Source organism: Gopherus evgoodei, chromosome 6 (genome assembly GCF_007399415.2).
Source record: "Gopherus evgoodei ecotype Sinaloan lineage chromosome 6, rGopEvg1_v1.p, whole genome shotgun sequence".
In the NCBI taxonomy this organism is placed as follows: Eukaryota; Metazoa; Chordata; order Testudines; family Testudinidae; genus Gopherus; species Gopherus evgoodei.
The window spans coordinates 131,668,176-131,695,919 of NC_044327.1; the positions used below are offsets into that span (position 1 = coordinate 131,668,176).

The 27,744-nt window shown below is 46.0% G+C and overlaps 1 protein-coding gene across 4 annotated transcripts in view; it reads right to left on the reverse strand.

The window, feature by feature from the left end:
• The window catches only part of UBAP2 (ubiquitin associated protein 2), a 145,986-nt gene that overhangs the window by 68,772 nt on the left and 49,470 nt on the right, over positions 1 to 27,744 (reverse strand). For all 4 annotated transcript variants that reach the window (XM_030565760.1, XM_030565759.1, XM_030565758.1 and 1 more), the window contains exons 6-9: positions 26,625 to 26,781; positions 24,226 to 24,303; positions 7,824 to 7,878; positions 5,971 to 6,074 (exon numbers count right to left, since the gene is read on the reverse strand). In XM_030565760.1, coding sequence (XP_030421620.1) covers positions 5,971 to 6,074; positions 7,824 to 7,878; positions 24,226 to 24,303; positions 26,625 to 26,781 — 394 coding nt within the window. The remainder of the gene's footprint in view (positions 1 to 5,970; positions 6,075 to 7,823; positions 7,879 to 24,225; positions 24,304 to 26,624; positions 26,782 to 27,744) is intronic.

A 27,744-nucleotide genomic window follows, 5' to 3' on the forward strand; every position in this document is an offset into this window, starting at 1 on the left:
CTGGCCAAGACTAGGTTGAGGTCTCAGGTCGGGGCTGGGCGGCGCACCCGAGGGTGCAAGCGCTCCAAGCCCTTGAGGGACCTCGAACCCATAGAGCGTGAGAACACTGAACGTCCATCTCAGCCTGCTGGAAGGTAGAGATGGCTGCCGAGTGTATCCTCAGCGCTGATACCGCCAGGTCCTGCCGCTGAAGGCCAGAGGCAGGCCAAACAGAGGGGATCGAGACCTCAGCAGGAGCAAGATCGAGCGTATTGCAGCTGTAAAAGAAACGCTTCCACCTGGCCCGGTACGTTGACCAGGTGGAAGGCTGCCTGTCATCCCGACTCAGGTACGCAGCAGCCACCGTGAGGCGAAGAGGCTGCAGGTCCGAGTGACGAAGCCTGTCGTTGCCCTGAGTGATGAGGTCTGGGCTGACAGGCTGAGTAACGTGGTATGTCAGCGCTGCCTGGATCATTCTGGAGTGATCATGATGAGGCACGCTCTGCCCCTGCGGAGTTTGAGCAGGACCTAATGAACCAGTGGGAACAGTGGGAAGGCATAATGCAGTTGGCCTTTCCACGGCATCAGGAATGCGTCCAAGATCGATTCCGAGGAGAGACCTTGGAAGGAGCAGAACACCTGGCATTTCCTGCTCTCGCGGTGAGCGAACAGGTCTGTGTGAGGAAACATCTCCACTTCCGGAAAGCGGGACGCCTCACATGGGGCAGAGTGATCACTCGTAAGGCAGGAAAGACCTGCTGAGGCAAAGAGTTAGGACGTTCCAAACGCCTGGGAGAAAGGACGTCGCCAGCTCCATCGAGTGGGCCATGCCAAAGACCCGGAAATGGATGGCCTCCTGACAAAAAAAGGGGGGGGGACTATGTCCCCCCTGAATACTTATGAAGCACCTGGTCGTTGTGTTGGCTGTAAACACCGAGATACAACGGCCTCGCAGCTGCCGCTGGAACCCCTGGCATGCCAGGCGGACTACTCTCAATTTTTGGGGCATTGAGGAGGAATGCCAGCTCCCTAGAAGACCAAAGGCCTTAAGCTCAGAGGTGACTATGAACACTCGAGCAGAGAGATGAGGCGTCCGCCGTCAGGGGCAGTGAGCCGGACTTGGAGAGGACGGAGGCGGAGCTTGGCGTGTTTGGTTACAAACTTGCGGGCAACCATGGACCCAGGAGACTGAGACAAGAACGAGCTGAGGTCGTTGGGAAAGCCTTCAGACCTCAGATGATTGTTGCCATCGCCTAAAATCTCAGTTGCAATAAGCAGGCTCCGGCTAGGTAGGAGACCAGGATAGCCCCTAGGGAGCCCAACCTCTGCGTGGGGACCAGAGTGGATTGCTCTATAATAAACAGCAGGCCTTGACCTGTGAATAAGACCGTGGCGATGCCCACGCGCTGAGTGGTTTGTGTCTCAGAGTCTCCGTGGATAAGCGAATCGTCCAGATACGGAAAAACGCATATCCGACATCAGCGACGGTAGGCGGCGACTATGGCCGTAAACCGGGAGTATTGACAGTCGGCTATAGAGCGGAGGCATCTCCCGTGCGGAGGGAAGATGGCATTGCGAAAGTACGCGTGCTTCATATCCAGGGCGGCACAGTAGCCCCCAGGAGGCAAGGATGGAATAATGATTCCCAGGGATACCATGCAGAACTCCAACCTTATCCTAACCCGGTTGAGTCCGTGCAGGACCAAGAAGGTCTGAGACCTGTGTTCGAGTGGGGGACTAGGGCATAACGGGGGTAAAACCCCTTACCCCTTTCGTCCGCTGAAGTGGGACAGGGCTGGAGCAAATTCAAGGTGGTACCTATGCTCCATCGTGCGCAGGACCCAGCGATCTGAAAGCAACTGGGGCCATGCCAGGAGAAAGCGGGATCGGGATCCCGTCCTGCGACTGGTACACCGCCCTCAGGTGAACCTTGGAAGGTCCGTCTTTGGTCCCAGTGGTAATTGCGAGGGACCTTGACTTTGGCTCTTTAGGGGTCCTGACGTTCGTCTGCGACCACCTTGGCCCTGCCGTTTGCCAGAGTTCTGCCTCTGGCTAGGCACAGAGTATGGCAGCCGGGGCCAGAAAGGCCTGCGTTTTGTCGCTGGCGTATACATGCTGAGACGCATTAGGACCCTATTGCCCACCAGACTTCGCAGTCTGGGGCTGTCTCTGCCGCGAAGATGCCTTTACCAACAAAGGGTAAATCCTGAATGGCATACCGCAGCTCCGGCCGGAGGTTTAAAACCTGAAGCCATGAAATGCACCTCACGGCGACACTCAAGGCCAGAGTGCCGGCCGCAGAGTCTGCTGCGTCCAACGAGGCCTGGAGGGATGCTCTGGGAACCTTCTTTCCCCCCGTCCTCCAGGACGGCAGCGAACTCCAGGTGGAAGTTTTGAGGGAGAAACTCCTTCACTCAGGTGCTATAATTATCGCAGCTAAGCAAGGCTTGTTGCTTTGCTACCCCGAGCTGCAGGGGCCCTGCAGAGTACACCTGGCGGCCAAGCCTGTTCATTCGCCAAGCCTCTTTCTGCTTCGGGGCTGGCGCCCGCTGGCCATCATATCAGGATCGTGGTCCTGAGCATAAAATCTGCGCATATGGGATGACATGGATGCGTGTCCGGACGGCCATGGAGGTACTAAAAGAAGGCACAGGCAGAGTCTCTGACTCACTCGGACCTTGCCCAACTCGGCACCGGGGACCGGCATCGGGAGGCGTATCGGTACCTGGAACGAGATCCAGACCCGCAACCAGAACGGTGTCGGGAGGTCGACCGAGATCTCGAGGCCCGGAAAAGGGCTACAGGAGTCAAGGTACCTGCCCCGGTGCCAGAGGTCGGAACGGTGCCGATAGCGGGTCGGCGAACGGGATACCGACCGGTGCAGCGAGTGTGACCAGTACCGAGGAAAACAGCACCGGGACTGCCAGTGGTGTCCGGCGTGCCGACAGGACTTGGAGTGTCTGCGGGACCGTGATCATGAACGGTGCCGCTCTGCTGTGCTGACAGGGGACAGTCCCCTGAAGAGACTGTATTACCCGTACCGGCGGTGCCCGGGACAGGCAGCACTGACTCTGTCATGGCACTGAGAGCCCTCGCCGTTGGTAACATCTCCGGCGTGAAGGGAACAGCAGGCTCAACCACAGTGCGTACTGGGGAGCTGTCAGGCACCGGATTCGACGGCCCTCGTGGGACCGGGATCCACGGTACCGAGGTCATCAGAGCTTCGGTAGGTGTCGGTGCCGGGCGAACCGAGTTAGATAAGCTGTCTGGCTGCGGTGCCGTCAGCACTGAAGCAGCGGGAGTAATACGCTCAACCACGGCGCGTGCCGGGGAGCCGTCGGGCACCGGATTCGATAGCCCTTGTGGGACTGGAATCGACGGTGCCGATGTTGTCGGTGCCTCAGAGGCGTTGGTGCCGGGCAATCCGACTTAGACTATCCCTCTGGCTGCGGTGCCGTTGGCATGGAAGCAGCCGGAGCAGGAGCTCAACCACGGCGCGTGCCGGGGAGCCGTCAGGCACCGGATTCTACGGCCCTTGCGGGACCGGGATCGACGGTGCCGACGTCATCGGTGCCGCAGCAGGTGTCGGTGCCGGGCGATCCGACTTAGGCTAGCCCTCTGGCTGCGGTGCCGTTGGCACGGAAGCGGCCGGAGCATTAGCTCAACCACGGCGCGTGCCGGGGAGCCGTCAGGCACCGGATTCTACGGCCCTTGCGGGACCGGGATCGACGGTGCCGACGTCATCGGTGCCGCAGCAGGTGCCGGTGCCGGGCGATCCGACTTAGACGAGCCCTCTGGCTGCGGCGCCGCTGGCACGGAAGCAGCAGGAGCAATACGCTCAACCACGGCGCGTGCCGGGGAGCCGTCAGGCACCGGATTCTACGGCCCTTGTGGGACCGGGATCGACGGTGCCGACGTCATCGGTGCCGTAGCAGGTGTCGGCGCCGGGCGATCTGACTTAGACGAGCTCTCTGGCTGCGGTGCCGCTGGCACGGAAGCAGCAGGAGCAGTAGCTCAACCACGGCGCGCGCCGGGGAGCCGTCAGGCACCGGATTCTACGGCCCTCGTGGGACCGGGATCGACGGTGCCGACGTCATCGGTGCCGGGCGAGCCATCTTAGACGAGCTCTCTAGCTGTGGTGCAGTTGGCACAGAAGCAGCAGGAGCAGTAAGCTCTACCACGGCGCGAGCCGGGGAGCTGCCAGGCACCGGATTCCGTGGTCCTGGGAGACTGGAATCGACGGAACCGAAGTCATCGGTGCCTCTGCAGGTGTCGGTGCCGGGTAACGCAACTTAGGCGAGCTCCCTGGCTGCGATGCAGGTGGCACGGAAGCAGCGGGAGCAGGGGGCTCAACCACGGCGCGTGCCGGGGAGCCTCCAGGCACCAGCAGGAATCGTAGGCTCTCTCGACCTCGGAAGAAGGGAGCGGTGCCGAGTCGACATCGGTGCCGGCGACGGTCGGTGCCGAAAGGCCTTGGTAGTAACGGCGGGGTCCGGTGCCGAGGAGGCGCTTCTGCCCGCCGCTTGAACATCGCTCGGCGCCCAAGGTGGAGGGGTAAGTGAAAGTCCCGCACCTTTTTGTTCTCGGCTTAAAAGCCTTGCAAATGGGGCACTTATCTGTCAAGTGTGATTCCCTGAGGCACTTCAAACAGGAGTCATGTAGATCTCTCTTCGGCCGCGGCTTCTGGCAGGCCGGGCCCCTTTTAAAACCCGGTGAGCCATGCATGGCTCCGGCACTGGGCTCATGGAAGGGGCTACTTCCTGAACCCCGCTAACTAAACTAACCATGTTAGCAAAGAAAACACGTATAACCATACAAATATATATATAAAAGGGTTATAATTGCATAATTATATACGAGAAAACGAGTAGCTAGGGAAGTGGAGGTCAGCTAAGCCGCGCTCCACTGTTCCAACGACCGACACGGGCGGTAAGAAGGAACTGAGGAGCGGGTGGGCCGGCAGGAGTATATATGGAGCGCCATGGTGGCGCCACTCTAGGGGGCGACCTGCCGGCCCACTGAGTTGCTAGGGTAAAAGTTTTCCGACGAATGTGCACGCGCGGCGCGTACACCTAACTGGAATGGATATGAGCAATCACTCGAAGAAGAACCCTTATCTTGTGACCAGTTCCTCAAATGCTGAAGTCACCCATTTTCCTCCACTTGCTGGACTACTGTAACTAGTGGCATTTCTCCAGCAATGACACAATCTTTTTTTCCCCTCACTACATCTCTTGACCTGGAACTCAAAGAGGCAGCATGCTATTCTGTTCTTTTCCTGAGTCACTGATAAGTCAGATTATGTTCTTTGCTTTCCAGTGCCCGGACAAGACCACTCTCCTTTCAACCTACCATCTGTGTTTCTGCCTCTAACCAGCAATGAACATTCCACCCTAAAGACTCCACCAATAAATACAAAACCTTCTTGATCTCCATATGAAGATACAGACGGTTCTGCTGGTAGCCATTCTATGGTCTATTCACATTTCTAGTTATTCCCTGTTCTGGAAGATGGCAAGATCTAGGAACTCTCCCACACCTCAAGAACTAATCTGTTTGCCTTCTTGTATGGTAATGGTGGGAATTTCAGGGGTATAAGTCTCAGTGACTTTCAATGAGACTTGTGCTTGTAAATCAGTCATGTGCTTTGGAAAATCCCACCGTAATGTACCTATCAAAAATTCCCCATAGTGAAATGGATTTAAATAGCTCCATCTTTCAACCTCTCTTGACTCGTGGGGAATTGTTTATAATTTTGCAAATGAGAACTACCTTTCTCATTGTCTAACCACAGAGCTGTACATATACAGCCATCCTGAGGCTGGAGTATAGCAGCAAGCTGTGTAAGTGAGCAAATACCCATGTCAGGTGAGAAGTATAACTATTTTCAGAGGTTCATGAAAAAGAACATGTTAAAAAAGAACTGTTATTTTAATGGCAACTTGCTACAGCTTTTCATTCCAGCTCTTCCACTTTTGGAAGCCATCTTACCAGTTCCATCATCTGCATCATTCTGACCAGTCTCCCAAACTTCTGGTTTTGGCCCAAAGCCATCTGTGGCAGAAGTCTCCGTGTAGTCTGCAGGGTTAAATGTCCTAGGGTTTAAAAAGGTTGGGAAGAACAGAAATATGCAGAAAGTGAATATCAAAGCCACACAAAATGAAATATCCCCTCTTTTCATCTGGACTGGAGAACTGTAACCTCGTTGCCTCTAGCCATTATTTGCTCTCAGTAACTTTGTGGATCATATCCGTGCTGTAAAGAGAACAAAAATTAGCTGAGAGCAAATAATGGCTAGAGGCAACAAGGTTACAGTTCTCCAGTCCAGATTAAAAGAGTTATAGACTCATAGACTTTAGGGTCAAAAGGGACCAATATGATCATCTAGTCTGACCTCCTCCACAAAGCAGGCCACAGAACCCTACCTATCCACTTCTATAACAAACCCCTAACCTATGTCCGAGTAATTGAAGTCTTCAAATTGTGGTTTGAAGACCTCAAGCTGCAGAGAATCCACCAGCAAGTGACCCATGCCCCACGCTGCAGAGGAAGGCGAAAAACCTCCAGGGTCTCTGCCAATCTGCCCCGGAGGAAAATTCCTTCCCGACCCCAAATATGGTGATCAGCTAAACCCTGAGCATGTGGGCAAGACTCACCAGCCAGCACTCAGGAAAGAATTCTCTGCAGTTACTCAGATCCCATCCCATCTAATATCCCATCACAGACCACTGGGCATACTTATCTGTTGATAATCAAAGATCAATTGCCAAAATTAAGATATCCCATCATACCATCCCTTCCATAAACTTATCAAACTCAGTCTTAAAGCCAGATATGTCTTTTGCCCCCACTACTCCCCTTGGAAGGCTGTTCCAGAACTTCATTCCTCTAATGGTTAGAAACCTTCGTTTAATTTCAAGTCTAAACTTCCCAGTGTCCAGTTTATACCCATTTGTTCTTGTGTCTACATTGATACTAAGCTTAAATAATTCCTCTCCCTCCCTAATATTAATCCCTCTGATATATTTATAAAGAGCAAGCATATCCCCCCTCAGCCTTCTTTTGGCTAGGCTAAACAAGCCAAGCTCTTTGAGTCTCCTTTCACAAGGCAGGTTTTCCATTCCTCAGATCGTCCTAGTAGCCCATCTCTGAACCTGTTCCAGTTTGAATTCATCCTTCTTAAACATGGGAGACCAGAACTGCACACAGTATTCCAGATGAGTTCTAATGGCAAGACTGAAAAATCCTTAGAGTTGTGGGTTCAGCAGGGGAAGAAGCTTCTTTTGACTCTGTACCAAGGTGCACATACATGCAAAGAACATTGTCTAAAATATAAAACACTAAGACTAGAGGGAAGCTCCCGCATCTTCTGGTAGAAAAGATTAGATTCACTTGTCTTTTGGGTTTTTTTTTAGAATCTACGTGCTTCAAACTACAGCCAAACAAGTTTCCATTCAAACTGGGCTACAAACCAGCCACGCATAACTTTCAACCTGCAACGCCTCTGGATTGACTTGGACTTTCCTTGAGGGGCTGGGTTACATAGGGACAAGCTCAGTTTTCTGAGGACTGAGGGGGGATTTTGTTTAGGGGGTTGAGGGTTTTTTTGAGTGTCTCCGACACGTTGACTCCTGTGTACTCACGTTAGTGTTAGTTAGCCAAGAGATGGCAATAGTCACTCTGTGAAATACTAGTTTGATTCATTGTATGCAGACACTGTTTCACAGATCTGTATGCTTTCTATCCACAGCAATATACATTTATCAAGTAGCATTAACAAATTGGACAGCAATTAACACTCCTATTGTGTTTGATTTTCCCTGAGAACTATGTGCATCACTTACCCCATGCCTTGGGCTGAAAATCTCCCAGCTCCTCGTCCTCGACCACGTCCAAACCCTATAAGAATAGAGAACAACCTTTAATAGCACCCATACAGATGGGATGATTGCTAATCTGTCACATAGGAGAATATTGGGTTTGAGGAAGAAAGCTGGAATGGATGAACTTACTATAATACAACTTCTCTCTCCTCAATTCCACTCAAAGTAAAAAACCCTCCTCTAATCCATACGAAGAACAAAATATTAGTTTATCATAATATTTAGTAGTACAGTAAAGCAACAATTCTTTCCCCTCCTCTTAAAACTAGAAGAGGAGAAGATCAAACAGACCAAGGCAAGGACCAGCATAAAATCTTAGGTACATCATACACATCAATACAGTGCATCTACTGCTGAATGTGTGTATCACGCTAGCTCTGTACAGCACACAAATTAAACTTGGGTGGGCAAATATCCACTAGAAATTACTCAAACCATTTTTTTTTTTATGTCTAGTAGGGAGATGTATAGGTATTATTATCTAAGTTCAGTGTACGGTCCTTACCTTTCAACTTCTTATGCTTAACTCCAAGGCCTGCACAAGCCCCAGCCCACACCTCTGGCCTAATCTTATCTCACTTTCTCTCATTCCTCTCTTGTACCAATGTCAGCCTGAACAACCCATTTTGTTTCCCTCTCCTACTCCTGGATCTGGGCCTTTCCCTGCAGCTGTCTTTTATGCAGTCTCAGTTCGCCAAGCCGAAACTCTCGCCTTATTTAAATTATACTTAAGGCTAAGATTTTGTCACAGATATTTCTTGTAAAAGAAATGGACAGGTCACAGGCAATAAAGAAAAAAACTCATGGAATCCCATGACCTATCTGACTTTTGCTAAAAATATCCAGGGGAAGCTGTTGGGTCCCCACCACCCACTCAGTGGCTGCAGAGAGGGCTTCACTAGCAGGTCCAGGTCCCCCGGCCACTCACAGCAGCCAGGAGCTGCAAGTTACCTCTGGCCGGTGACTAGGAGCTGTGGGGGCCACGCTACCAGATGCAACCAGAGTACACCACAACTCTCAGCCATCGCAGGCAGTGCTGGGGGCGGGGGAGCGGGGGGGGGGAGAAAGGAGATGAGACTTCCACGACCTCCATTACAAAATTGGAGCCTTAATTATATCCAATGACTCCCTTCTTACACAATGCGGCTGGGGGATGGTTGGCACTGGGGGGCTGACACAGCGGCGGGGGTGATGTGGCAGGGGGTGGCTGGCACTGTGAAGGAGACGCCGCAGGGGGGCGTTCCTTTCTTTGGGTTGCACTCGACATCAGCCTCAGACTATAAACTCTTTGGTACAGGGACTGTCTTTACTTTCATGTCTTGCATAGTGCTGACAACATACTAGAATCATTTATATTACTTAATAATCCCAAAAGCAGTCTGCTATTTTAGCATTTTAAACCGTCTGTTTCATATGTGCAACTCATTTCTACATCTGGTTTTCCATTCATTTTTTGCTATTAACATGTGATGGCATTATATTTTTTTTTTTTAGAAGAAAATACATTCAGAGTTCACAACTACCTATTTGCATAACAGAACACCTGGGAGCCTAGAGCTCCAGCTACACAGCAAAGCAGAATATTTTATTATGGATGCAATTACAGGTTACCAAAACAGGGATCTTTAGGTTGCCCCAACTACGAAGGCAAGTATGAATTTGTAACATTACCCTGCTATTGTAATCTTTTAGGGCTCCCAAGTACTAGTTACAGTCATGAAGCAATTGGATGCATGTGTGAATGTAAGTCTTAAACACATACAAGAAAGCAAGGCGTTGCTTGCCTGACCTTAATATGCTCCAGGAAGGGCACTAGAATTTGGAGCAGATTTATCTGTTATTGGCAGATCTGGCCTCAGTCTCTCTCTAACTTCTCTCCAAAAGAAGAGGAACTATTCAACTCAGGGTACATAGTATGCACAGCAAGGCTGGAAAAAGAGGACATTGTCTAGGTTCCTTCAGAAACAGAGTCCAGAGAACCACTACGATCACAATATAAATATTTAGATAGATAGGACTAGTTTTAGATCATTAGGGAAATGTCCTGCCCAGGGGCTGATTTTAGAAAGGGCTTAATTACTTAACAGGCAGCAGATGGGTAGGAATGTTTCAAGGATTCTTCAGCAATATCATTCTGGACATTGACAGAGGCAAGACACTTGGACAGTAATCTACAGAACTACTCAGGGAGTTTAGAGCAGAAAGATATTGTTGATTGAAACAGGAGGCATTTGTTTCAATAGCTAAAGCAGAGGTATAAGCAGCATATAAAGGGGTTGAGCAGCAGATCACCTCTTCCATTTGACCAGGTGAAAGCATTATAGAAGGAGAATTTGAAATGTAGGTGAAAGATTAGAACATCAGAATGGCCATATGGGGTCAGATCAAAGGTCTATCTAGCTCAGTATCCTATCTTCCAACAGTAGCCAATGCCTGCTGCCCCAGAGAGAATGAACAGAACAGGTAATCATCAAGTGATCCATCCCCTGTTGCCCATTCCCAGCTTGGTGAGGGACACCATCCCTGCCCATTCTGGCTAATAGCCACTGTGGACCTATCCTCCATGAACTTATCTAGTTCTTTTTTGAACCCTGTTATAGTCTTGGCCTTCACAACATCCTCCGGCAAAGAGTTCCACAAGCTGACTGCGCACTGGGTATAGAAATATTTTTTTTGTTTTAAACCTGCTGTCTATTAATTTCATTTGGTGACCCCTAGCTCTTGTGTTATGTGAAGGAGTAAACAACATTTCTTTATTTACTTTCTCCACACCAGTCATGATTTTATAGACCTCTATCATATCCCCTCTTAGTCGTCTCTTTTCTAAGCTGAAATGTCCCAATCTTATTAATCTCTCCTATTCCATACCCCTAATCATTTTTGTTTCTCTTTTTTGTACCTTTTCCAATCCCAACATATCTTTTTTGAGATGGGGCAATCACATCTGCACGCAGTATTCAAGATGTAGGCGTGCCATGGATTTATACAGAGGCAATATATTTTCCATCTTATTATCTATCCCATTCCTAGAGATTCCCAACATTCTGTTAACTTTTTTGACTGGTGCTGCACCTTGAATGGATGTTTTCAGAGAACCGTCCATAATGACTCCATGATTTCTTTCTTGAGTGGTAACAGCTAATTTAGACCCCATCATTTTATATATGTAGTTGGGATTATGTTGTCCAATGTGCATTACTTTGCATTCATAAACTTTGAATTTCATCTTCCATTTTGTTGCCCAGTCACCCCATTTTGTGAGATCCCAGTGTAACTCTTTGCAGTCTGCTTTAGACTTAACTATCTTGAGTTTTGCATCATCCGCAAATTTTGCCACCTCGCTGTTTACCCTTTTTTCCAGATCATTTATGAATATGTTGAACAGAACTGCTGCCAGTACAGACCTTGGGGGACACCACTATTTATCTCTCTCCATTCTGAAAACTGACCATTTATTCCTACTCTTTGTTTCCTGTCTTTTAACCAGTTACAGATCCACGAGAGCACCTTCCCTCTTTTCCCATGACAGCTTTCTTTGCTTAAGAACCTTTGGCAAGTGACCTTGTCAAAGGCTTTCTGAAAATCTAAGTACACTATATCCACTGGATCAACCTTGCCCACATGCTTGTTGACACACTCAAATAATTCTAGCAGACTAGTGAGGCATGATTTCACTTTACAAAAACCATGCTGATTGACTCTTCCCCAACAAAATCATGTTCATCTATGTGTCTGACAATCCTGTTCTTTACTATAGTTTCAATCAATTTGCCTGGTACTTACCAGCCTGTAATTGCCAGTATCACCTCTGGAGCCCTTTTGAAAAATTGGCATCACATTATCTATCCTCAGGTCATTTGGTACAGAAGCTGGTTTAAGTGAGAGTTTACAAACCATAGTTAGTAGTTCTGCCATTTCACATTTGAGTTCCTTCAGAACTCTTGTATGAATACCATCTGGTCCTGGTGACTTCTTATTTAATTTATCAATCTGTAACAAAACTTCCTCTAACGACACCTCAACCTGGGACAGTTCCTTGGATGTGTGACCTAAAAAGAATGGTTCAGGTTTGTGAATCTCCCTCACATTCTCAGCCATGAAGACCAAAGCAAAGAACTCATTTAGTTTCTCCGCAATGGCCTTATCTTCCTTCAGAGTTTCTTTGGCATCTCAAACGTGCAGTGGCTCCATGGGTTGTTTAGCAGGCTTCCTGCTTCTGCTGTTCTTAAAGTTTTTGCTGTTACTTTCTGAGTCTTTGGGCTAGCTGTTCTTCAAATTCTTTTTTGGCCTTCCTAATTATACTTAAGATGACAATTTAGTGCATGAAGAGAGTGCTAGACCCTGTTCTGGTGTCTGTCCTGCTGTTTCATTAAGGACTGAAAAATGAAGTTACTGGTTAGGGCTAGACATGCAGCAATTTCACTCCATATTCTGACCTCAAGAGAGGTGGTCTTCTAGGTAACTAACCAGAAAGTTCTATTCTGGATCTTTTTTAAAGGCTTGTCTACATGGGAACACTCAGGAAAAGTGATCCAAATTAACTAAGGGTATGACTACACTATTGAGCCTATGCTCACGTAGCTATTTTAGCACAGTTATGCCAGCATAGCCCCCAAGCTTAGATACAGCCTACCCTGACAAAAGGAGTATTTCTGTCAGTGTAGGAACACAATCTTCCTGAAAGACATTACCTATATCAACAAAAGCCCTCTTCTGTTGGCATAGCTTCATCTAAACTGGGGGTTTTATGTTGGCCTGGGTGTGGGTATTTTTGACACCATCTAACACAGCTATGCCTACATAACTTTGAAGTGTAGACCAAGCCTAAAGCTGTAAATTTAAAGTGAATTAAACCGCATTAAGCTTCTGTGTGGATGGTCTCATTCAGAATTAAAGTGGCCTTAATTCAGTTCAATTCACTAATTAATTAAACCAAATTAAGGTCACCAGTTCTGAATAAAAGCATCCACACAAGGGTTTAATGAAGTTTAATTAATCCACTCGAAATTTTAATTCAGATTTTCTTCTTGAGTGTTCTCATGTAGACAAGCCCCAACATTCCATGACGTTAATTCCTCCTGTGTCCTTTGGGAGAGTTCCAGCATGAAGTGATGCAAGGAGACTGCTGCAGTGAAGCCTGGGTGATCAAAAGAGGCTGGCTGCATCCTAAAGAGAGGAGACATGGCAACACAACCCAACTTTGGAAAACCTGCTGTGCACAATCTGAACGCCTACAATCTTTTGCCATCTTTGCTTCCAACACAGTAGAAAGTGGAATCAGAAGTATTCTGGTGGCGTATAGACTGAAAGTGACCATTCTTTCAGGAAGCAACCAAATGCATATTTTGAGTATTTTAAACCAAAAAGTTCTCTCCTCCCAACTCTGAATTTAAAACTCAGCCTCAAAAATATTTAAACATTTGGATCCCTAGAGGTGCTTAGCACCTGCAACTCGTACAGAAATCACTGATGAGTCACTGCGGCATTACAGGTTTTCCCCACCCCATATTAGGAAAATTTTTATACATTGTCCCTTAACGGTGACCAACAGATTGCAGTGTAGATGGAACCTTAAGTATTGTGATGCAGCATCCATCCAAGGGAGAGAAGGCAAGCCCTAACTGTTATTTTATGAACTTGCCTTGTGCATATAGTTTCAACAAAAAATGCACCATAATGGTCAGTTTTCAAAACAAAAAGGAAGTCACAGGTTTTTTGGCAACACAACAGGCAATTCTGTGACTGTAAATTTCCATCTGCCCAAGAAAGGAGAAGGAGCAACTTTGCAGCAACACATTTTAAACTCTCAAGCAGGCTGCATGAATGGACCTTGCTTCAATTAGTCAGCCTACTGAGCACAAAAGGAAACAATGGGAGCACCAGGCAAAGGATAAAATCTTTATTCTCTAATTGCCACTCCTAATCCTGACATTTCTCAGCTTTCTTTACACTTAGATCTCCAAATGACGGGTTCCAGTGTCAAGCCAAATCCTGACTATTCCTCTCCACTCACAGGAAACCCGCACTGGAAAGTTTGTTGGTTTTTTTTAATTTTATTGCTCATTTTGACATTTTACTCTAGTTTGTTCCCACATTTTACTAATTGAGCCAGGTGTCCCTTTTCTGTTCACTAATGTATCTCACGCTCTTAATCAACTTCACACACCATCTGTAGTTTGCTTTGTTGCATTTAGAGAGATTTTCCATAGCAACTCAGTTACAGGAAATAGGATACCTGGATCCTCTAAGGTGCTGAGCATTCTCCATTCCCAATGAAGTCCATTGAGAGTTTCGGACACACAGATGCTCACAGGATCAAGCCCTAGTGTAGCCATAACTGTTGTTCTTCAAGATGTAGTGCTCATGTCGATTCCATTCTAGGTGCATGCATGCCCACATGTCGGAGACTTTTGCCTTAGCAGTATCCGTAGGGTCAGCCGTGGTGCCCTCTGGAGTGCCGCACTCATGCTTCGGTATATCAGGTGCTGCTGGCCCTACACTCTCTCAGTTCCTTCTTGCCAGCAACTCCAACAGAGGGGCAGGAGGGCAGGTAATGGAATGGACATGAATACATCTCGAAGAACAACAATTACGAAAAGGTAGGTAACCGTTTTTTCTTCTTCGAGTGCTTGCTCATGTTGATTCCATTCTAGCTGACTCACAAGCAGTATCCCTGGAGATGGGCTCGGAATTTGTAATACTGCTCTACCGAAGCCAGCGTCATATCTCAGGCTTGCTGGGTAAGCATATAGTGAGACATGAACATGTTAATGGATGACCAGGTGGCAGCCCTGCAGATATCTGGAATTGACACATGGGTCAGGAAGGCCACCGCCAAGGTTTGCACTCTAGTTGAGTGGGTAGTTACAATTGCCAGGGGAGGCACTTTTACCTGATCATAGCAAAATCAGATGCAGGCGTTGATCCAATATGAAATTCTCTAGATGGACACTGGATGACCTTTCATCCTATCCGCCACCATGATGAACTGTGTCAAACTGCAAAATGGTTCTGTCTTTCCAATGTAGAAGGCTAATGCTCTCCTGATGTCCAGGGAGTGCAACCTACGTTCTTCCTCAGACTTATGAGGATTTGGAAAGAAGATTGGCAAAAATATGTCCTGGCTCATGTGAAATTGCGAAACCATCTTAGACAGGCAAACTGGATGTGGCCGCAGCTGGACCCTGTCCTTGAAAAAACACCATATAGGGTGGCTCTGAGGTAAATGCTCTAATCTCAGAGACCCTTCGGGCAGAAGTTATCACTAGACACCCCTTTTTCATTATTTTAATTCCCATGGTAGCAGGGTGTTTTCTAACAAACATTCCCCTACAGCTTTTGCAATGCAAACATGCTCTAGATCAGCATGAAGAAAAAAGAATTTACTAAAAACTGACTAGGAACAAAAGTGAAACTGACAAGTCTAGTCTCATTTCTCAAAGTGTAAAATGCCACAATGACAGTTAAATTGGTAAACTTATTACACTTTTAATTGCTCCACAGAAATAAGAAATCTTGTTTTTTTTATAACTTTGGGGATTTTTAATCCGTTGTGTCCTGCTAAACAGTTCTCCATATCATCTTTGTTACAGAACTCTACTCAACAGATACTCTCAGAATCACAGAAATGTAGAGCTGGAAGGGATCTTGAGAGATTATCTAGTCCAGCCCTGCATACTCAGACAGGACCAAATATACCTAGAACATCCTTGACACATGCTTGTCCAACCTGGTCTAAAAAACCTCCAGTGATGGGGATTCCACAGCCTCCCTTGTTAACCTATTGCAGCATGTAACAACCCTGACAGTGAGAAAGATTTTCCTAATATCTAACCTAAATCTCCCTTGATGCAGATTAAGCCCATTCCTTATTGTCCTATCTTCAGTGGATATGGAGACCAATTGATTACTGTCCTCTTTATAATAGCCCTGAACATATTTGAAAACTTATCAGGTCCCCACTCAGACTTTTCTCAAGGTGAAACATGCCCAGGTTTTTAAACCTAGCATCATCAACCAAGTTGTCTAATCCTTTTATCATTTTTGTTGTTCTCCTCTGAACTCTCTCCAATTTGCTCACCTTTTTCCTGAAGCATGGCACCCAGAACTAAACACAGTGCTCCAGATGAGGCCTCACCAGCGCAGAGTAGAGCAGAACAATTACCTCCCATGTCTTACATACACTCCAGTTAATACACTCCAGAATATCTATCAGCCTTTTTTGCACTGCATCAGATTGTTATTCATATTCAATTTGGGATCCACTATAACCCCCAGATCCTTTTCTGCAGTACTACTGCCCAGTCAGTAATTCCACATTTTGTAGTTCGTACATTTCTTTTTCCTTAAGTATAGTACTTCACACTTGTCTTTATTGAATTTCATCTTAGTGATTTTAGACCAATTCTCCAATTTGTCAAGATCATTCTTAATTGTAATCCATGTCCTCCAAAATGCTTGCAACCACTCCAAACTTGCTCTTATACACAAATTTTATAAGCACACTCTACTCCATTATCTAAATCATTAATGAAAATATTAAAAAGTACCAGGCCTAGGAAGATCCCTGCATCCTCCGAGTTTGACAGAGAACCATTGATAACTACTCTGAGTACAATTTTTCAACCATTTGCACACCCATAAATTCATCTAGACCACGTTTCTCTAGTTTGCTTATGAGGATGTCTGGGACTGTGGGACTATGTCAAAAGCCTTACTAAAATGAAGATACATCACATCACATCTACTATTTCCCCCCATCCACCAGGCCAGTAACCCTGCCAAAGAAGAAAATTAGGTTGGTTTGTCATGATTTGTTCTTGACCAATCCATATTAGTTCTTACTTAATCACCTCTTACCTAACAGTTGCTTACAAATAGATTGTTCAATAATTTGTTCCAGCATCTTTCCAGATTATAGAATCATAGAAAATTAGGGTTGGAAGAGACCTCGGAAGGTCATCTAGTGCAGACCCCTGCTCAAAGCAGGACCAACCCCAACAAAATCATCCCAGCCAGGGCTTTGTCAAGCTGGGCCTTAACAACCTCTAAGGAAGGAGATTCCACCAGCTCCCTAGGTAACCCATTCCAGTGCTTCACCAGCCTCCTAGTGAAATAGCGTTTCCTAATATCCAACCTAGGCCTCCTCCACTGCAACTTGAGACCATTGCACCTTGTTCTGTCATCTGCTACCACTGAGAACAGCCGAGCTCCATCCTCTTTGGAACCCCCCTTCAGGTACTTGAATGCTATCAAATCCCCCTCACTCTTCTCTTCTGAGACTAAAGAAGCCCAGTTCCCTCAGCCTCTCCTTGTAAGTCATGTGCCCCAGCCCCCCTAATCATTTTTGTTGCCCTCCGCTGGACTCTCTCCAATTTGTCCACATCCCTTCTGTAGTGGGGGGCCCAAAACTGGATGCAATACTACAGGTGTGGCCTCACCAGTGCTGAATAGAGGGGAAATAATCACTTCCCTCGATTTGCTGGTAATGCTCCTACTAATACAGCCCAAGATGCCATTAGCCTTCTTGGCAACAAGAGCACACTGCTGACTCATATCCAGCTTCTCATCCACAGTATCCCCAGGTCCTCTTCGGCAGAACTGCCGCTTAGCCATCCCAGCCGATAGCAGTACATGAGATTCTTCCATCCTAAGTGAAAGACTCTGCATTTGTTCTTGTTGAATCTCATCAGGTTTCTTTTAGTCCAATCCTCCAATTTGTCTAGGTCACTCTGGACCCTATCCCTACCCTCCAGTATATCTACCTCTCCCCCTAGCTTGGTGTCATCTCCAAACTTGATGAAGGGGCAAGTCATCCCATCATCCAGATCATTAATGAATATGTTGAACACAACTGTCCCCAGGGCAGACCCCGGGACATTCCACCTGATACCGGCTGCCAAATAGATATGGAGCCATTGATCACTTCTCATTGAGCCTGACGAGCTTGCCAACTTTCTATCCACCTTATAATCCATTAATCTAATCAATAGTTTTTTAACTTGCTTACAAGACTACTGTGGAAGATCATATCAAAAGCTTAGCTAAAGTCAAGATCTATCACATCCACCGCTTTCCCCATATCCACAGAGCCAGTTATCTCACCACAGAAAGTAATCAGGTTGGTCAGGCATGACTTGCCCTTGGTAAAGTCATGTTCACTGTTCCTGATCACTTTCCTTTCCTCTAAATGTTTCAAAATGGATTCCTTGAGGACCTGCTCCAGGATCTTTCCAGGGACTGAGGTGAGGCTGACTGGGTCTGTGGTTCCCAGATTCTCCTTCTTCCCTTTTTTAAAGATGGGCACTATTTTTGCCTTTTTACAATCGTTCAGGACCTCCACTGATGGCCATGAGTTTTCAAAGATAATTGTCAGTGGCTCTGCAACCACATCAGCCAACTCCCTCAGATGCACTAGATGCAGCCCAGGGACTTGTGAATGTCCAGCTTTTCTAAATAGTCCTTAACCTGTTTTTTTCACCACTGAGGGCTGTTCTCCTCCTCCCCATACTGTGCTGCCCAGTGCAGGATCCTGGGAGCTGACCTTGTCTGTGAAGACTGAAGCAAAAAAAGCATTGAGTACTTCAGCTTTTTCCATATCATCTGTCACTAAGTTGCCTTTCCCATTCATCAAGTGTCCCACACTTTCCCTGACCTCCTCCTTGTTGCTAACATACCTGTAGAAATCCTTTTTGCTACCCTTCATATCCCTTGCTGGCTGCAACTCCAGTTGTGCTTTGGCCTTCCTGATTACACCCCTGCATGCTTGAGTGATATTTTTATACACCTCCTAAGGCCTTGTCTACACTACAAAGTTGCAGCGCTGGTGAGGGGGTTACAGCGCTGCAACTTAGGATGTGTACACACCTGCAGGGCATTACCAGCGCTGCAACTCCGTTTGCAGCGCTGGCCGTACACCCGGTCGTGCCTCGGGTGTAGAGGATCCAGCGCTGGATCACCAGCGCTGGTCATCAGGTGTAGACACTCACCAGCATTTTTGTTGACCTCCGTGGAATAAGCAGGTATCCCAGCATACCTGAGGAAGCCTCTCAGTTAAGCAAACTTCACTGCCCTCCAAGCAGGTCTCCTTCCCCGCGGTGTGCTCTGGCGTTCCCCGACCCCCCCTCCAAGCAGGTCTCCTTCCCCGCGGTGTGCTCTGGCGTTCCCCGACCGCCCCTCCAAACAGGTCTCCTTCCCCGTGGTGTGCTCTGGCGTTCCCCGACCCCCCCTCCAAGCAGGTCTCCTTCCCCGCGGTGTGCTCTGGCGTTCCCCAACCCCCCCTCCAAGCAGGTATCCAGCCCCGCGGTGTGCTCTGGCGTTCCCCGACCCCCCCTCCACACAGGTCTCCTTCCCCGCGGTGTGCTCTGGCGTTCCCCGACCCCCCCTCTAAGCAAGTCTCCTTCCCCGCGGTGTGCAACAGCGCTGCAGCGTGGCCACATCTAACACCACTTGCAGCGCTGGTTGCAGTAAGTGTGGCCACTCTGCAGCGCTGGCCCTATACAGCTGTACTAATACAGCTGTAACAACCAGCGCTGCAAAATTGTAGATGTAGACATACCTTAAGTCATCTGTCCAAATTTCCACTTCTTGTAAGCTTCCTTTTAGTGTTTAAGCTCACCAAAGATTTCTCTATTAAGCCAAGCTGGTCGCCTGCCATGTTTGTTATTCTTTCTGAACATCAGGATGGTTTGTTCTTGCACTCTTAATAAGGCTTCTTTAAAATACAGCCAGCTCTCCTGGACTCCTTCCCCCTCATATTAGCTTCCCAGGAATCCTGCCCATTTGTTCGCCGAGGGAGTCAAAGTCTGCTTTTCTGAAGTCCAAGGTCCATATCCTGCTGCTCTGCTTTCTTCCTTTTGTAGGATTCTGAACTCAACCATCTCATGGTCACTGCTGCCCAGGTTGCCACTCACTTCTACTTCCCCACCAATTCTTCCCTGTTCATGAGCAGCAGATCAAGAGGAGCACGGCCCCTAGTTGTTTCCTCCACCACTTCCACCGGGGAGGTGTCCCCAACACTCTCCAAAAACTTCCTGGATTGTCTTTGCACTGCTGTATTGCTCTCCCAGCAGATGTCAGGGTGACTGAAGTCTCCCATGAGAACCAGAGCCTCTGGAAACTTTTGTTAGTTGTCCGAAGAAAGCCTCATCTACCTCATCCTCCTGGTCTGGTGGTCTATAGCAGATGCCGACCACAACATCACCCTTACTGCTCTCGCCTCTAAACTTAACCCAAAGACATTCAACAGGCTTTTCACCAGTTCCATATTGGAGTTCTGAGCAATCATACTGCTTCCTTACATACAGTGCAACTCCTCCAACTTTTTTTCCACCACCTGTCTTTCCTGTACAGTTTATACCGATCCATGACAGTGTGCCAGTCAAGTGAGCTACCCGACCAAGTCTCTGTTACTCCAGTCACAGCATAGTTCCTTGATTGTGCCAGGACTTCCAATTCTTCCTGCTTGTTTCCCAGGATTCTTGTGTTTGTGTAGAGGCACCTAAGATAACTAGCCAATTGCCCCACTTTTTCAGTATGAATCAGGAGGCCGCTCCTGTTGCACCCTCCTCGTATTTCCTCCCTGTATCTCACTTCCCCTCGGTCAACATCCCCTGGCGAACCTAGTTGAGAGCCCTCCTCATTAGGCTAGCAAGCCTGCCTGCGATATCTTACTATGTATCATAATTGCATGCTATAATGCTATCAGGCAGGAACTGCAAGAAAGTAATATCTATCAGCCTTATAATACTTCTTAGGGATAAATTAAGCTTATTCAAGAACTTCAGTCTTGAGAATGAGAGATGAAGATACTGAAGACCCAACTAAAAAGTTATCATTCCTTGACTCCTTTCCAAATCAAAGGGTATAATCTGTGCAGTAGAGCCACTCCAGTAAGTAATACCTTAACGCACAAGTGCTTTTGCCATCCACTAATCAGCCAATAGTCCAAAACTGCTCCAAAACCCAGCTGCTGTTACACCAACTTAAACTGTTTGCACGTTCTAAAACATAGCACCATATCCAGTGCACGCAGCTGGAAAAAATGTCATACAGATGATCATGGCATCTCTGTTGGATAAGCATGCAGCCTACAGACGTGAGGGTGAAAATCTCAGGGCAGAGATTTCTATGGAGGGCTATGCACCACTACTGCTACAGTATTAGCCCCATTCCTGCCACTTTCAGGAATGAGTACACATCTCTTTAAATCAGGTTTTTCTCCTATAAAGGAGTAACACGATGGCCCAGCACGAATCCTCCTAGAAAACAGCCAGTAAGATTATTCCTGCCTGAGAAGGCAGCTTAAAATAGGAAGGGAGCGATGGAGTCCATTGTTCAAACATTAACCAACCTCTAATTTTGTATTTGGTGCCTAGATTCCTGAGTGACATGCATTAGAAATGCATATAGAAATGCTGCATGGGATGCCTCTGAACGGTGTTATTTCTAGATTACATAAAGTGAGGGTGCCATGCTGATCATAAGTGATCGATCTGCTCTTTATTGAAAGGGAAACTTTATCCCTGGTGTCAACTTTTCTGTATTTAATGAAGCAGCAAGAACCCAGTTTTTATTGCATTAAGCTGACTGCAGGAAAAATTATTTTTCTGCTAATATGCAAAGAGAAGGTCATGTAATCCTGAAAAGATTAGACTTAACAGTGAGGAAGTGAAATGTACAGCTTTAACCAGTCCCTGCCACTTTTAACTATTACTTTAGGAAATGTTAACTTTAGGTATTTTTCTCCCCCAAAATGCACGCATCAGCCAATGATCCAGAAGCCATAAGGAGAGAGAGTTTATCATGGATAGTTAAGAGCTACAGATGGCTTTTCATTAAATTAGCTCATTTATGTGACTGTGCAGTCTATTTGTTAGGCAGATATAGAAGTAACACACAATGAAATGAATTGTTTCTGGTTGAAGATGGCACACACAAAGCATTCTTTTTCTCAGTAAGGTATGCCAGCTTTCTATTAGCGATTATCAAATGCCTAGCTGTGAGACATTAGTTATCCTACTGTGCTTAGCCTCACTATTGTACTTGAGTGCCCCGCGTAACACCAGCAGTTTTTTATTAAAACTGTAAAGAGTTGGGTGAATGTGGGAGACTCATTTTAATTTGGAGGAGGACACCATCAACTGAAAAACTCCTAATTTAATTTTTTTTAAATATTTCTTTTCTTTATACCTCAGAAGCTTAAACAGAAATTTCACTTTCAAAACTAAAACTGAGCTCCACCAGTTTTGTGCAAAAACTCAGAAAATGGTAGCAGCTAATTATAACTCCCCACCCCCACCTCTTCTGAACAGCAACTCTGTAGACATAAAAAGAATAGAAGTACTTGTGGCACCTTAGAGACTAACAAATTTATTTGAGCATAAGCTTTCGTGGGCTACAGCCCACTTCATCAGATGCTTGCATTGGAAAATACAGTCGGAAGATATATATATACACACACAGAGAACATGAAACAATGGGTGTTACCATACACACTCTAACGAGAGTGATCAGTTAAGGTGAGCTAAAATAAACATGAAGGTTTTTTGTTGTAATATTGTGACTTTTAGGTCTGTAACTGAGTGACCAGGGAGATTGAAGCGTTCTCCAACCAGTTTTTGAATGTTATAATTCTTGACGTCTGATTTGTGTCCATTTATTCTTTTACGTAGAGACTGTCCGGTTTGAATTACAACATTCAAAAACCAGACAGAGAACAACAAAAATCTTCAAAAACAGACTCCAACGAGACACTGCTGAATTGGAATTAATTTGCAAAATGGACACCATTACATTAGGCTTGAATAAAGACTGGGAATAGATGGATCATTACACAAAGTAAAACTATTTCCCCATGTTTATTTCCCCCCTACACACACACACACACACACAGTTCCTCACACCTTCTTGTCAACTGCTGCAAATGGACCATTTTGATTACTCCTACAAAAAGTTTCTCTCTCCTCTGCTGGTAACAGCTCACCTTAACTGGTCACTCTTGTTAGAGTGTATATGGTAACACCCATTGTTTCATGGTGTGTGTGTGTGTGTGTGTGTGTGTGTGTGTGTGTGTGTGTGTGTGTGTGTGTGTGTGTGTGTGTGTGTGTGTGTCTTCCGACTGTATTTTTCACTGCAAGCATCCGATGAAGTGGGCTGTAGCCCACGAAAGCTTATGCTCAAATAAATTTGTTAGTCTCCAAGGTGCCACAAGTACTCCTGTTCTTTTTGCGGATACAGACTAACACGGCTGCTACTCTGAAATCTGTACACATGCTTAGCCTGCTATTTGCTGATTCACATGCACAACCTAGTCATGTTCCCACTCTGCTCTGGAAACTACATGCCCTTGTTTCCTGCCAGTCCTCAAAGGAGCAGGGTTAGATCCAGATTAACTGTTGCTCTCATGTGTCAATGAACATGTGATTATCCTCAGGTATTATGCCAAGGATAGGGAGTGCTGCAAAAATATTATGTGCATATGAAATTAAGAGTACATTACTTATTGCTTTTATTAGCACTGACATACTTTTACCCCAGCTCCTCCTAGCAACAACCACTTCCCTTCCAACCCACAAGATATTACGGCTCCCCACGGACCCTCCCTGCATGCTAAAGAAATCACTTCCACCCCCAAAAACCATGCTCTCCTAACCCACTAAATCAACAGAAGCTTCCCCTGACTCCCAAATTCCTGATAAATCCAGATTTCACTCTTTTCTCTTATCTTCAGCACAACACAAACTAGATTACTTCCTGCACCTCTTGATTCCCTTTCTTCTCTCATAGTATCCCAGGTTCCCCTAGCCTTCCATGTCACCTAGCTAGCAAGCCTCAGAGAAGCACGATGTCCCCTCAAAGAATACAAAGCAGAGATGGCATTCTTGACACCACCAGAATCCACTTTCAGGGACTGGCCCAAGTACAAGCCAAACCCCTACACCCCTTCATTATCTTTAACAAAATAACCCAGTGCAGCCCCACAGGCCATAGTGTATCTTGGGGTTCCATGGCTCTCTGCTCAGATTTGACTTTCATGGGGTGACTGGCACTCTCCATAACAGCAGGTTATTGAGGGCTCACAGCCCAAATGCTGGATGTCTTTGAGGTCAAGTGACAGATCTGAGTATGCCAGCCCACATCTGAACCTGCCATGCAGGCTTGCGCACCTTGTTTAGGTCACTCAAGGCAAAAATTTAATGAAAATCAAATTACACATGGCTTTTTCTTATGGAACAAAGGGCACAGACTATCGTATATAGCTGGGCTTTTTAAGCTGGTCGTCTTTTTGAGATCTAAAAAAGCCGACTAGCCTTTAAACAAAAGAAAAACCATGATTGTCCATGCAGCAGCAACACCACCTTACCTCTCCCACGGCCACGCTTCCCACGATCTGAAGGTCTCTCCCCTTGACTGTTGTCCACTCCATTCTCTTCTACTCGAACTGAGGAGAGAAGACAGAAGATGGACAGGTAAGGAAATTTTATCTTTATATTTGTAAGAGGTTTGAAAACAATGTAGAGTAGCACCAGATTGTGTCACTCACAGTTTCTAATGAGCACCTAAATAAGCTGCTGGATTTTCAGAGGTGCTGAGCTGGTACAGCAAGTGAGGCAGAGGTGATGGGAGTTGTGGGTGCTCAGCACCTCTCAAATCAATACACTTATTTAAGCATCTGAAACATGGATTTGGGTGCCTAAATGAAAGTTCGTAAATCTTGGGCCCTGGCATTGTAGAGTGGAGAGGGGAGCAGAGGAGATCACCTTTCAGCAGGAACCCCACCCGAAGCTGTAGGGGGATATATGGGGCAACAGGAGCTTTGCCACTCTTTGGTGCATCTCACACTGTCCCTGGCCTGCTCTGCTGACCTATCTGAAGGAGAACAGGGTCATGACCTCACCACTCTGAGGCCAGCCTTAAACTGAGCCCTCCCTACCCAGCCACATTCTGATTGTCCCTTGTGAAAGAACCAGGAGGACCTAGAAGGGGGTGGCGAAGAAGCCTCCTGTCTCATGCCTTCCCTTTCCCCCAACGCGCACGCAGAGTCTACCAGAATCTGGTCCTTTACATTTAACCTGCATGGGACACAATTTAAAAAACAAAAAAAACAAGAGAACTATAATTACGTTCTGTGGAAAACCTCCGGCTGTATGTTTTGAAGTGTCAGCTGAAATCCAAAGGAGGGACTCCCTGAAGGAAAATAATGACTCTCACCACTTACTACAGCACTTGTTATTGTTAAATGGAGACTCTGCACTGCACGACTTCTATTCAGCACTGCAATGGGGACATAACTACGTGCACACAAAGGTGCAGAGAGCACATTTTGCAAGATTTAGAACCCATCTGAAAACCATAAATACCAGATTTAGCACAGAGCCCAAAACTTAAAGGCCAAGCTGCATTTGGCTCTGGAAAACAGATTCTGGGCAACTACTTTTTTGTTTTGGTGAATTAGGGCTTGTTAACATGGTCAGTTAGTGTTCAGCCAGCCAGGGTGTTAAAGTGCAACACTCCAGCCTGCTGCCCACTAACAGGTCAGGACCCTGCTACCGTGCAAAGTTCCATACTGCATGGCAGTAGGGTCCACGTGGTCAGGTAGTGCATGGCACACTAGAGCACTGTATATTCACACTCTGGCTTGCCATGCACTAAATCTCTGTGTGGACAAGCCACGATATTCCCTTATTTGTTCTAAAAGCAACTTGAAAATTTCATTAATATCCTCTATACATCATCTTCCAGATCATTAAATGAAACAGCATCTAGATATTTTTCTATTCTATGTACGTTCTTACAGCACCCAGATCACTGCAGCATCTGAGAGCCTTCCAGTAGTGCATTAAGCAATGTGACTAACATCTGTCACATGTGGTTCATTCACTCTCATCAACTCTCCAAGGGGAGAATTGTGAATGCAGTATACTGTTTTGTATAGGTGGAGGGTTGTTGTTTTTTAAATGTACGTATATATTTTCATATGGACTTTGTAAATAATTTTTTTAATAATATGGTGAGTGGCACTTTAAGAAATGGCTTAAGCAATGGGTAACATACTCAAAGGTGATCTAATTCAGTACTACTTAACTTTGGAAATAGTGTTTGCAGCACATTAGCACTCCTTTGTGCAATGTACTGGAATCACTGTACTTGAATACACTGCGGTAATCCTAATAATGTTTAGGTTTACACCACACCCTTTCTATTTGTGTAGAAGCGTATCTTTTGTGCATGTGTGCCCTTATAATTAATCCCCAGGATACACCAAGGCCTTTTCATTTTCCCTTAAGAGGAAAAACATTTCATAAAACTCAGAATACCCTCAGGTTCTCCCACTCATATGACATAGAATCAACTCGGCCATTTGCTTGTTAAAAGAAACATATGGAAAATGTATCAGGTTTTATCTGCTCTACAATGCTCAACACATAGTCCTTGCAAAGGTTCTATTCCAAATTTAAGTGCCCAACAGTAACCCTCAAAAGGTTGTGTGATCATAAAAAGGCAGAAGGTATTTATAATAAATTCAATTTGCCTCTAAAAACATAAATCAAAAATAAATTATCTCGAAACCAAGACATGTAACAGCATCATGAATACCTGTTGCCAAAAAAACAAATGCAGTAACTCAGTCACCACACTGAGGTTCTGCTAGACTTTATTCCATTAGATCCTCTTCTCTTTCATAACTCAACCAATTTCAGCTGCAAGAAAGAGAAAGACTAAGGCGACTAGAGCTTTAAAAATGAAGGTTTCTGTGCTTACATTCTCGGCCACGGCTGCCTCCTCCTCTTCCTCGTCTGTTGGAGCTTCCTCGTCCACGGCTCACTTCTCTGTCCCCTCGCTTTTCTCTGTTCTCTTTGTTTTCTGAACTCTCTTTTCCAACGCTTTTCTTCTTTCCCCCTACAGTCTCCCATGAAGTCTATTTGGGTGGGGAAAAATTAGACACAACAGATCAAAAAGCAGAGATAACTACAGACAACTTTGCAAAACTTTCCAGCCAAAACCCCAATTCACAGATAAATGGATTTTATGTGTATAAAGCCATAGATGTATGTGATGCTTTTCACATGCTAAACTAGGATAGAGAGCAAGGAAGACATCACTCTGTGAGGGGGAAGAGGATACAGCTTTTTCAGAGCAAGTTTTCCCATGGAACATAAGTAGCACGCATTTAATATCTCAACCCTTTCTGGCTACAACTGACATGGGTTACTGTAAAGAAGTCTAGGTAGACAGCATAGTAGAAAACCTGCTAAAGGGTAGGTATTCATCCTCTCAATTGTTTTCAGAAGTCTGACTGGAAACAAACAGGACTGAATTGTTCCATCTCTCAACAGGACAGGGGAGAATCCATATTTGCAACACGGAGAAAGAGGTCAGTGAGAGAGCAGATGGATTAGAAAAATAGAACAAATGAACCTGGCTTTCTTGGAATCTAAGCACTGATGATCAGGGTATCAGAACAGCAGCTTGGGGAAACTGGGCCAAAACAAGTCAGTCCACTATGCCCAAGGACTGCAGCACACCATGTGTAGCATTACTGTGTTCAGAAACTGCTGCAATGCCCAAGCAAGAGAAAGAATCAAGGCTTGAATGTCAGACCTCTGTTCTCCTCTTAAATCCAGTTAAATTCAAGATTCATGTCAGACCCTTAGGAATTACAAAACATTTGTAGGAGTTTAAAATGAAATAGCTAAAAAAACTTCTCAGAATAATAAGGCAGCTGATAATATATTATGTAATTATATAATTAGGCTATTGAGCCATAGTTACAAAGCAGGGGAGAAAAATTAAAATTTATTTACACAGTGTCAGTGTGCTGGGCACCTTAAGTACAGTTATGAGAATGAAGTCCCTGCCTCAAAGAGCTTACAGTCTAGAC